The 12,116-nt window shown below is 40.1% G+C and overlaps 1 protein-coding gene across 2 annotated transcripts in view; it reads left to right on the forward strand.

Moving 5' to 3' along the window:
* Scaper (S-phase cyclin A associated protein in the ER) overlaps positions 1-12,116 on the forward strand; it is a 424,329-nt gene that overhangs the window by 74,771 nt on the left and 337,442 nt on the right. For both annotated transcript variants that reach the window (XM_004660424.2, XM_004660425.2), the window contains exons 7-8: positions 207-323; positions 2,885-3,045. In XM_004660424.2, coding sequence (XP_004660481.2) covers positions 207-323; positions 2,885-3,045 — 278 coding nt within the window. The remainder of the gene's footprint in view (positions 1-206; positions 324-2,884; positions 3,046-12,116) is intronic.

The following is a 12,116-nucleotide window of genomic DNA, read 5'->3' on the forward strand; positions in this document are numbered from 1 at the left end:
TTCTGTTGCTCTGCTCCACTGTCTGGAAAATTCTGGACCATGTACCATCAGTGATTTGTCTCTGTTAGTATGGTAATTTTCTGGCAAGCAATGCTGTAGGCAAAAATTGTGAACTAATTATGTTTTCACTCATTAATATTTAAAGGAAAAGATTAGCTTGTTTCTCCCTTTTCTTTGTTAATTGGCTCTATGTCCTGAATTGGCAGACCGACCTCACTGGCATGGGAAGTAAAGAAGATGTCTCCAGGACGTCATGTGATTCCAAGTCCATCCACAGATAGAATAAGTGTAACACCAAGTGCTCGAAGAAGCTTAAATTTTGGGTGAGATGAACTTAAAAATGCTCATATTGTAGTAACTTATTTTCTTTTTTGGAGATAATGTGCCTATATTATTCTAAAACTAAAACTTTACCACAAAATAAATATCTAAGATATCAACTCCTGCTAGGCAACACTATGTACCAGATAGTGTTCCCAGGGAAGGACTCTTAAGTACCTCAAAAATTTTTGCCATGATTCCTTTATCTGGTAGAAGGTTTTCCACAAATCCACTTTCTGGAGTATGAGGTTGGTAAAAGTATTTGCACAAAGAATGAGAAAAAGTGTCCTTATTACTAACATATGCACAGGAGGAAAGAAAAAAGCCTAGATTCTTGCCAAGCTGGTCCTTCAAGACTTGAGAAAACTTCCTGATGAGTTTTGTCTTGTGTGTGGCTTGGTTCTCATTGCACCGGAAGGACTCACGCAAGTGCCCCACTAAGAGTTTTATATATGGTCATCATTTGGGTTGCTTTTTCTAGGAACTTGGGTGCTTTTGGAGAGTTTTTACTCTTGTCTCATAAAGTTGCATTCTTTTATACTCTTCATTACCATTCCAAGCCAGAAAGTGAAAAAGTTAGTTGGCCAAGACTAGGTATGTTTTCTTCCACTGTGTACAAATTATCTGAACAAGAAGTTAAAAAAAAAATCTAGGAGAGGAGTGCTTAGCTTTGAGAACATGTAATATACTCAGAGATTAAGATGTATTGACACTTAAAATGCACTTCACAACTTATGTGAAGTTACTGGTGTCATGCGCTAGAAATTTCTTTTAAAGACATCTAAATACACATCATACGTTGTGTTACTGTCACAGAAATTATATTTATACTTTTTACATATTATCAACCTGTCAGTAACACAGTTTTAGAATTATTTTAGCATTAAATTTTGTGTGTGTGAGTCTTTGTGTTCACGTGTGTGATTACACTTGTGTGCATGACACAGTGCTTGTGTGGAGGTTAGAGGACAGCCTCGCGGGTGGTCTTTGCCTCTCACCTTGTTTGAGACAGGGTCTCCTGCTTATTGCTGTGTGTGCCATACTAGCCCGCAGGCCTCCTCAGAGTCTCTCTCCACCTTCTGTCTAACTCTAGGAATGCTGGGGTTACAAATGGCAGCTACCGTACCCTACTTTATGTAGGTTCTGGAATTAACCTCAGGTCCTCATGCTCGTACAGCAAGTGCTTGACTCTTACTCATCTTCCCTGCCCAGCTCTATAAGTATTATATTGTTACTTTTTGAATCAGATAGAAGAAAACATTTACAAAACAAATCCTTTTTTTGGGTCAGAGAGCAGGCTCAGTGGTCAGGAGCACTTCTGTGCAAGCATGAGAGCCTGAAGAAGGCCAAGAGACAACTTGAGTTTGACCCCCAGCGAGGTGTGGCCACGCACATCTGCAGCTCTAGTCCCATAGAGGAGCAGAGACCCAAGCATCACCAGAGCTCATGAAAAGAGGATGGCAAGCTCCAGGATCTATAAAAGACTGAGGCTCAAGTAAGAGGGACACAATTGCAAAATCCCCCCACCAGCACCAGCAGGCACACTCCAGGAGCTCCAGGCAGAGGTCAGACTCTGTGTGCATACCCTGGGCTGGGATTCCAGGTCTGCCCCCAATCTCACCTTACGGGTGGACCCTAGGATCTGCCCATAGTGACACTTCTTCCAGCCAGAGAGCTGGAAATCCAAGATGCTGTAATAAAATTGAACCTATTGGGAGACATCCTTTCAGACTACCACACCATATAATTATGTTATTTGGTTAATTGACAACTTTTCATTATCATTGCAAAACATATTGTTTCTTTCTGTTTTCTGAATAATTGTGGTTCATAAGTTATAATGATAACCCTCTGTGCATCTACTCACACCTGTTTGTATTGGTTGGGTTTTATTTACTCTGATTATTTTGTTAGTTATCAAGCTTGGCTTATGCAAGTTTTGTTCATTATTTTAGCCCATAATTTAAATATTAAATAATCAGTGGTAAATCATCAAAAAGAATCATTGTTTCTGAAAAAAATGAGCAAAGTTTTTGTGAGGTTTTGACATGGATGAGCTATTAAAATAAAGTGGCTTTAAAATGAATGGATAGGATAGCTATGAAATTTGGGAAAAATAATTTGAGGATAATTGCATTATTGGATTTTTACCTCATTTTAAAGAGCCAAAATTGAATATTACAAATAAAGCTTCATATTTGTAGTTTATATGAGTTGTACATAGAAAAATATCCAGTCTTAATAGTAACTTTGTCCAGATTGGCAAGTTAATGCACATTGGTACTAGTAAAGTCTTTTTTAAAAGAGGATTTTCAAGAATTTATATATAAACTAGAGAATGCTTGCATATTGTCTTTATTCACTGGTCTCTATTCTACTACATGATATATATAAAATAAGCACTAGATTAAGATAAATTTATGAATTTGAGTTGTTCCATTACTGATAGTGTTTTACTCTTTTATAAGTGTAGATACACACATAGTTAATATAAAATTAACGTATTTATATATTTAATTCACTACTTTCATATTTAATGTATTAAATATGTTCTTCTCCGTAGGGGTTCGTCTGGCACAGTGGCTGCTCCACGTCTGGCTGCCACAGGTGTCAGCTGGGCTGATAAGGTCAAGGCTCATCATACAGGCTCGGCCACGCCTCCAGACGCAGCGCCTGCTCAGCCCTGCCCACCAACAGCACTGCACAAGAGCTCCCGGAAGAATGGCAAGTGACTGTGATTTAACTCTTTTTCTAGCTGACAGGTGTATATATGAACAAATTAGCCTTATTATGATTATATATTTATGTTTTTACATTATCTTTATCATTAATTTACTTCAGTTAACACAATAAAACATAGGCTTGGGATATAACTGAGTAGTAGAGTGCTTTTTTATAGTTCCATCCCTAGTGCTGCCTAAAAACAGAAAAGGAAAAATTAGAAAAAATGATTATCATAACTACTATTCTTTGCTGTGTGGTAGTTAGTAGAACTCATTCTAGTTTCATGTTTGCTTTCAAAAACTTGGAGAATGATGTCTTTTGTCAGTTGATTTATGATCCTTGAGAAGCCTTTTGCTCTAAAGTCCCATAAAAGCTACCCCATTCTTTAGGCATTTTATGCCATTAAGTAGCATATTACAGTTTTAGTTGATTGCTATTTTGGTATTTTGGTGCTACAAAATAATGTGTTTATCTCTGCTCACACGTTTATCTTTGTATGCCATCAATATAGTTAAGGAACACAAATAAATAGAATAATATTAATAAATAGTCTTATTGCTGTTGCTATAGACACATATAAGAAGCTGTGTAATTTATAAAGAAAAGAGGTTTATTTAGCTCTTGGAGGCTAAAAGTTGTAAGACAAGGTGACCCCATCATTTCCATATCTACTGAGGGTCTCCTAATGAATGAATGGTAACTAATACAGTGGTGGCAGTAAGAAGGATCATGTAGTGACAAAGCCAGAGAGCTGTTTGGGTGTCAAGTTCTGTTATTATTATTTTGTTGTTGTTGTTGTTCTTTCTGAGGTAGGGTTTCACTCTAGCCCAGGCTGACCTGGAATTCACTATGGAGTCTCAGGGTGGCCTTGAACTCATGGCGATCCTCTTACCTCTGCCTCCCAAGTGCTGGGATCAAAGGCATGTGCTACCATGCCCTGCTCAAGTTCTGTCATTTGAAAACACTCCATTCTTGTGACAATTACCTTAAAAAATTCCTAGGGCAGCCCTCCTACTGACCTAATCACCTTCTGTAGGCTCTACTTCTTAACATTTCACCATGCTGAGGAGCAAGCCTCTAACATACAACCCAGTGTGGGATTAAACCACATGCAAACCATAGCAGGTTTTTTTTTTTTTTCTTAGAAAAAAGTAGGAAAATGTGTAATCTTATACAGTTTTAAGTTCTGTATTTTTAAACAGTCTATGAGAAATATGAAAATATTTGCAGGTTATCCAACTGATAGAGGCCTTATCTCTAGAATTTACAAAGAACTCAAAAATCTAAACAATAAGAAGACAACTACCCCACTCACAAAATGGGGCACAGAGTTAAACAGGCAATTCACAGAGGAAGAGATACAAATGGCAAACACACACCTAAGAAAATGTTCATCATCCCTAATCATCAGAGAAATGCAAATTAAAACAACTATGAGATTCCACCTTACCCCAATAAGGATAGCCAACATCAAAAGGTCAAATGAAAATAAATGCTGGCGAGGATGTGGAGAAGCAGGGACACTCATTCACTGTTGGTGGGAATGCAGGATGGTACAACCACTTTGGAAAGCAATATGGAGACTCCTGAAAAAGCTGACTATAGAAATACCAACAGACCCAGTTATACCATTACTGGGCATCTACCCTAAAACCTTCAAACCAAAAGCCAGAGAGATTTGCTCAACCATGTTTGTAGCAGCTCAATTTGTAATAGCTAAAAGCTGGAATCAACCCAGATGTCCATCATTAGAAGAATGGATAACAAAGATGTGGTATATCTACACAATGGAATTCTATACAGCAGTAAGAAAAAACGACATAAAGAAATTTGAGGAAAAATGGTTGAACCTGGAACAGATCATTCTCAGCGAACTTACCCAATCACAAAAAAAAATCGACACATAGTCTCACTCATCTGCAACACCTAACCTGAATCTGCCCAAGATGCCTTACATACCCAGCAAGCACCTCATGGACTAGACAATAAGATGGATGGGAGGGCGGGGAGGGAATCAAAGGGTGGAAAACAGTAATCCGGACCCAAACGGCAATGGTACCATAAAATTCTACTTCCTAAAAGACAGACCAAATGGCTGAACCTTCACTAGACCCTTATAGGAAACACCTGAACCCCAAGACACTGGAGAGGGTAGGATCAAGACGGACCTAAATCTCCTACATCTTCCCTCCCTCCCTCTCTCCCTCTCCACCTCTATCTCTCTCCCCTCTAACTCTTGTATATTAGTTATTTTTTTCCTCAAGTTCAAATTTTAAAATTCTTCAAGGAATCAGCATTTAGCTTATCATGGCTCTGTTTAAAGGGCACTTTCAGATTACTCTTGGTTAATTCATTTGGTTGACTTGAAATGTTAGATCACTATACTTGTGATTAAAGAAACCCTTGTTATTTATTTATTTTATTAATTATTGACATAGTTAGTATGGAACCCTCACGTGTTGCTACCATCCTTTCCCTCATCCCTGTCCTCTTTCTGAAGGGGGCCCTTCACATTGGGTTTGCAGGTTATCCCTGTGGGGATTGTGGGTTATGTGTTTTGGGAGCAGCAGTCAGTTTTGGGGAGAGGCAATGCCTCAAGTCATGATGTCCCAACTTGTGGCTCTAACAAACTATCCCCTTTTCTGCAAATTCCCTGAGCCATGTTGGGTGTATTTTTAGTCTACTACAGTGATGGGCTCTTAGGAGGCTCTGATCTCTGCTTTGGTATGTGTTGAGTGTCTTCAGTGTCTGTCTCCTTCACCCTGGCATTGGTTATCAGGTTGTCCATGGAAGTAGCACTTTTGCTCGTCTCCTAAGTTCCTCTGTGGTTTCAGCTGGGCCTAGGCTGAAGTGTGATGGATAGTTTATCTCCTTGGTCTCACTCCTGTCTGCAAAAGAGAAGCAGATTCTCCAGTGGAGAGTGCAGTCAGCATAGGTTATATGTTATTAATTTAGAGAGAATTTGATGGATGTAGTTCTCTTTTAGCCCAAGATTATTGGGAGCTTGATATTGGAGAACAAAATTATTGTCTGAATATGATTCTGACCTATTTCCCCATTCTAGATATGGGTTCCTTTCCCTGAATGGATCTCTTAGCCAATCAGAAAGCTATTGGTTACCCATCAAGGCTGTGTGCCACTATTGCATTTGTGTGTACATCACATCAAGGTGTTTGCTTCTGAGTAGCTTAGACCCTGGGTGCTCAAACAGTTGTTGGCCACTTTCTCCCAGTAGCTTATGTAGTGCCTTCTAGCACTAGATGGGCTGTCTGGGGTCTGGCTGTCTTCCGGATTCCAGCCAGGTCTCTCCATGTTCAGTGCCAACAGCATATGATGTCTTCAGCAGTAGGATCTTACCACTTATCTCAGGTGGGTATCAAGTGCTTTGATAGAAGTCTGTCTTGTTTTGGGGACCTTGTAGTCTCTCCAATCAACAGCTCATTGTGGGTTGTAACCACATTCTGATATTGGGAGTTACAGGCTAGAGCAAGGGGGGAAAAAAGAGAAGAAAAATTGTAAGGTTAGGTTTTATCCCACCCTGTCCACGGCCCTTCTTTTCATGTGCTTCCCCCATGCTCCTATTGAGAGAAACCCCCCCCCCCTTTTTTTTTTGAGGTAGAGTCTCACTCTGGTCCAGGCTGACCTAGAATTCACTCTGTAGTCTCAGGGTGACCTCGAACTCATGGATAATACTCCTACCTCTGCCTCTCGAGTGCTGGGATTAAAGACGTGTGCCACCACGCCTGGCTAAAACCCTTGTTTTTAATGTAGTAGAAAATATTGGGCTAGAGAGATGGCTTAGCAGTTAAGTGCTTGCCTGTGAAGCCTTAGGACCCTGGTTTGAGGCTCAATTCCCCAGACCCATGTTAGCCAGATGCACAAGGGGGCGCATGTGTCGAGTTCATTTGCAGTGGATGGAGGCCCTTGCACGCTTATTCTCTCTCTATCTGCCTCTTTCTCTCTGTCTGCCACTCTCAAATAAATAACTAAAAATAAAATAAAAACAAAACATTAAAAAAAGAAAATATTATTTTGGACTACTTTACTTTCAGTTTTAGTTTACTTGTAGGTGTAGTGAGTAGCAATAGCAGCTATAGTAATAAACCTTGTACTTATATGCCATAAAATAATTCTAGCTGAAGGGAACGGAGCAACTGCATATATTTACTTCATTCTTCTCCATCCCCAACTTAAATGGTATAAAGGGACTTAAATATTGTATAATGAAAAGCGTTGTAAGTTACAAAGGAGGAAGGCCATTGGTAATTGATTAGACTTTAGTGTGCAAACTGAATCCTAAGATAAAAAGAAGAGACAAAACTGAAAAGCAACTTGGTTTACTCCAAAGAAAACTCAAAATGTTGAAAAATTGGTGGTGTAGATATCTCTGGAAGTGAGGGCAATGTACTTGAAGAAATGTGTTCTCCTGAGCCTTCTCCCTTTGCTCTGAATGGTAGCATGATTATGTCACTCCAGAATAAAATTGGAGGATCATTCTCTAGAGATGATAAAAAAAGATGATATCTGACCTGAGGGATACCAACCACCTTGAAGATGGCATATGAACAATAGGGTAGTAAGTGAAAAAACTATAGTCATTATATTGACACCCTTCATCCCCCCTTCTATATCCAGCCCTCTTCTCCCACTGAACATCCAGGTTTTGAGATCAAGAAAACCCATATTGGTGGAACAATTCCAGATCTGAAATAAACCATTAGATATTGGTGTTAAAAACTGATAGTATGAAATGGATGAATGTTTGACAGCCTTGGAAGAACGGCACTTTGAAGTCAGACTGCAGACTATGGTAGAATGTCTGAAAAGCTGGGTACCATGGGTGCTTCCCATTCTTGTGTTCAGTATCACTCCTACTGTTAGGCTGTAGTGTGCTTGTCCTCCATTTGACCCTATAATTGGTCATATGGCTTTGTGTAATCATTAGAATGTTGCATTCTGAACCTTCCCACCTGTAGGCCTTAGGAAGTCATGCAGCTTCCATTCTCTCCATTTTAGAGGCCTACTGACATATCCAGAAGCTCAGGATAGACTGAGTAATGAGAGATGTGAAGAGAAAGAAGCTGTAAGAAGAGGAACATTAGGGATCTTAACAAGACAATACCATGGCTGTAAGCATGTGATGACTTCATCATCGATACTCTGTTCTCAACTGAACCAGTCTAGTGAAGAAATGAGCCACTGTCATGTGCACGTCTCAGATTCCCAATTCAAACAGTTGTGTAGAAACAAAAGGCTACTATTTTAAGTTGCTACAGTTGTGGTATATTGTATAGATATAGATAATGTACATATCCTGTATTTGAATAACATGTGTTAGAAAATGAGAGATAAAAGAAAGAGGAAGTCTTGAATGGGATGACTAAAGCCTTGAGAGATGAAAGAAAGGAGGAAATCTTGAATAGAATGACTAAACCCTAGTAGAATGAGTGGCAACCAAAAAACAACAACAAAAAAGAAAAACAGCAAAGCTGAGAATGGTGGTGCACACTTTTAATCCGCACTTAAACCCGCACTTGAGAGGCAGAGATATGTGTATTGCTTTGAGTTCTAGGCCACCCTGAGACTACATAGTGAATTCCAGGTCAACCTGGAGCAAAGAGAGACTCTACCATGTAAAACAAAATAAAACAAAAAAGAATGGCAACAAAATGTGTTTAAAAAGTTCTGAATACTACAGATGATGGATGAAAGTCTCTATATGATTGTAGAGGTAATAATCTATAAGGATATAAATGAATAAGAGTAAAATGTTACCTGCTTTTCAAAAACATCACTGGAAGCGACAATAAAATTTTAGGTTTAAATTCTCAAAGTAAATAATTTTTAGCCTAAATTGTATGTCCCAACCAAATTATGCATTAAAACTAAGAATAGCTTATTATATTTTTGAACATGCAAACCCTTCCAAATTATTTATCTCCCATGGACTCAGTTACTGCTGGAAGAAATTAGAACAGACTACAGTCAAAGGTAATAGTCCATGATGGCAGTCTAGGACAAGAATAACTAGTTCAGAGTTTTGATGATCACATGCTTTGAAAGTGAAGAATCCAGGAAGATAAATACTAAGAAAATTAAGGAGCTGGGGAGATGGCTCAATGGCGAAAGTGCTTATCACTCAAGCTGGAATACTCAAGTTTGATTTCCAGACCCCACATAAAAAGTAGTGGCAGAGAGGGAGAGATATCTTACCAGTTAAGGCTTTTGCCTGCAAAGCCTAAGAACTTACGTTTAAATCTCCAGATCCCATGTACCCAGACACACAGTGATGCAAGCATGCAATGTCTCACATGTGCACAAGGAGGCACATGTGTCTGGAGTTTGTGTGCAGTAGCTAAGGCCCTGGTGCACCCATTTCTCTCTCTCCCTGACTCTCAATTTAAAAAGAAAGTAATGGCAGGTTTTAGCAATTCTGGCTTGCTAACGGTGATGGCAACATGGGAGGTGGGGACAGGAGAATTTCCTATATGCTGATATTGAGTGCAGCAGAGAACAACAGAGTGAGAATGCTGCCTCAAATGAGGTCGACAGGTAAGAACTGACTCAAAAGTTGTCTTCTGACTTCCACACGTGTACTGTGGCATGTGTGCAGATCCTCTCTCCCTCTCCCCGCTTTCTTTCATACACACATATAAAATAAAAATTAAAAAAATTAAAATTAGTTGGATATGATAGCATACCACCGATAATTCAGTACTTGGGAGTCTGAGACTTGAGGATTGTGAGATTGAGGTCAGTCTGGACTCCATAGTAAGTTATAGGCCAGCCTGAGATGCCTAGGGCAACTGTCTCAAACAAAAAAAGTGCTATATTAAAATTGAGCAGTTGAGGGTTAAATTAATTCTCAGTCTAGCAGAAAACTAAAATTGAGGAGTTGAGGGTTAAATTTATTCCGAGTCCAGAAGAAAATGTCAGGTAGAACTAAGAACATGAGCCCCTGTCAGTGGAGTCCACGAAGGCATGCAGTGAGCAGTGCAAAGCAGCATTAGAAGAGAAGTATTAAAGTGTCAAAGAAGTATTAAATTCAAGAAGTACTGTCAAACCAAAGCAGGAAAAACACAAAAAAGTTTATCTAGACACAGTATTATAACACCGGTAATTAAAGACACAAAATCTTTACAAGCAGAGACAAATGGTAGTAGTTTGAATGTAAAATGTTCCCCGTAGCTTCATGTGTTTGTGATTGAGCCTCATCTTTGAGTCCAAAGTGGTGGAGTCAGTGGGAGCCTTGTTAGAGGAGGTGTGTCAATGGGATTATATAGCCCAACTCAGATTTGTCAGGGCTAGCTTGCTTATTCTTGCTGCTTCCTTCAGCTGTTGTGACAAGATGTGAGGTCCTGGCTGTCTGGTCTGTCATGCTTTTCTTGCTATGATGAAACTTCCCCTTGAACTTGTTAGCAGAAATAAACCCTTCCTCCCATAAGCTGCTTCTAGTCAGGTGTTTTTTTCTCAACAGTAAGAAGTTAACTGCTACACAAATAGAAACAAAGGCAAAAAGAAGCTAGTAGTTTACTTCACAAGAGAAGCCACGGATAAGTGACAGTGGAACAGCATGCTTACAGTGCTGTTGTAGAAGGGTGCCAGACTCCAACACCAGCTCCAACTTGCTGTAGAACTTGACAGCATTGCCACATGGTGCTGGTCTTGCAAGCATGCAAAATGCATGTCTGAAGGTGTGCTGGATGCTCTCACTAGGGTTCCCAAAAGCTGATGAGGTCAAGTAGTGTGTGGTAGGGTTAGTTTCTCTACAAGGAGGTTCCAAAAAGCCAATACATGATGCTGGAAACATGAAGCTAAAGTTACAACCTAGATGCCAGGGCCATGGGATGTTTGCCAAGGAAATGTAGGCATATAATAGATCTTCCCAAGAGATAGGCTATATGTGCTTCAAGATGACAGACAGAGCTGGAGGGCCAGAGCTCTCCAAGACTGTTGCAGTGTAGTTTATTCAGTTATGAGTCACAGATTCCAGACATGGAACTGTAGGTTTTTGTGCTTAAAGTCCTGGATTTTGGTCTTACTTTGGTCTCATCTTACTTTGCTATATCCTAATTTCTCCTGTTTGGAATAGGCATGTTTACTCACTGTCAGTGTATAATGGAACTATGTAACTTGTTTTTTTTTTTTTTTTTTTTTGGTTTTTCGAGGTAGGGTCTCACTGTAGCCCAGGCTGACCTGGAATTCACTATGGAGTCTCAGGGTGGCCTCGAACTCACAATCCTCCCACCTCTGCCTCCCGAGTGTAACTTGTTTTTTACTTTATAGGGGCTCATAATTGAGAGTAGCTTGAATCTCAGAAGAGACTTTGGAATTTTGAGCAGTATTGGCACTGTCAGAGATTATAGTGACGTTTGAAATTACACTGTGAGGTTACTAAGCACTTACGGGGGCCATGGTCAGGATATTATACCTTGGCTGTGAAACGTTCCCCATAGGTTCATGCATTTGAGCAGTTGGTCCCTAGTGTTGGTGGTGGTTTAGAAGGTTACTGGAGGAAGTGGGTTAATGGTGGCAGACCTTGAGGTTTTATAGTCCAACCCTAATTCCTGTCTGCTTTCTGCTGCTGCTTTTTTTTTTTTAAACATTTTTTTTTAATTTTTTATTTATTTGAGAGCGACAGACACAGAGAGAAAGACAGATAGAGGGAGAGAGAGAGAATGGGCGCGCCAGGGCTTCCAGCCTCTGCAAACGAACTCCAGACGCGTGCGCCCCCTTGTGCATCTGGCTAACATGGGACCTGGGGAACCGAGCCTTGAACCGGGGTCCTTAGGCTTCCCAGGCAAGCGCTTAACCGCTAAGCCATCTCTCCAGCGCCCCCCTTTTTTTTATTGACAACTTCCGTAATTGTAAACAATATCCCATGGTAATGCCCTCCTTCCTCCCACATTCCCCTTTGAAACTCCATTCTCCTACATATCCGCTCCCCCCTTTCAATCAGTCTCTCTTTTACTTTGATGCCATGCTCTGTTCTTCTTATTATGATGGTCTTGTGTAGGTAGTGTCAGGCACTACGAGATCATGGATCTCCAGGCCAGTTTGTGTCTGGAGGA

The sequence above is a fragment of the Jaculus jaculus genome, chromosome 10 (assembly GCF_020740685.1).
Source record: "Jaculus jaculus isolate mJacJac1 chromosome 10, mJacJac1.mat.Y.cur, whole genome shotgun sequence".
Classification (NCBI taxonomy): Eukaryota; Metazoa; Chordata; class Mammalia; order Rodentia; family Dipodidae; genus Jaculus; species Jaculus jaculus.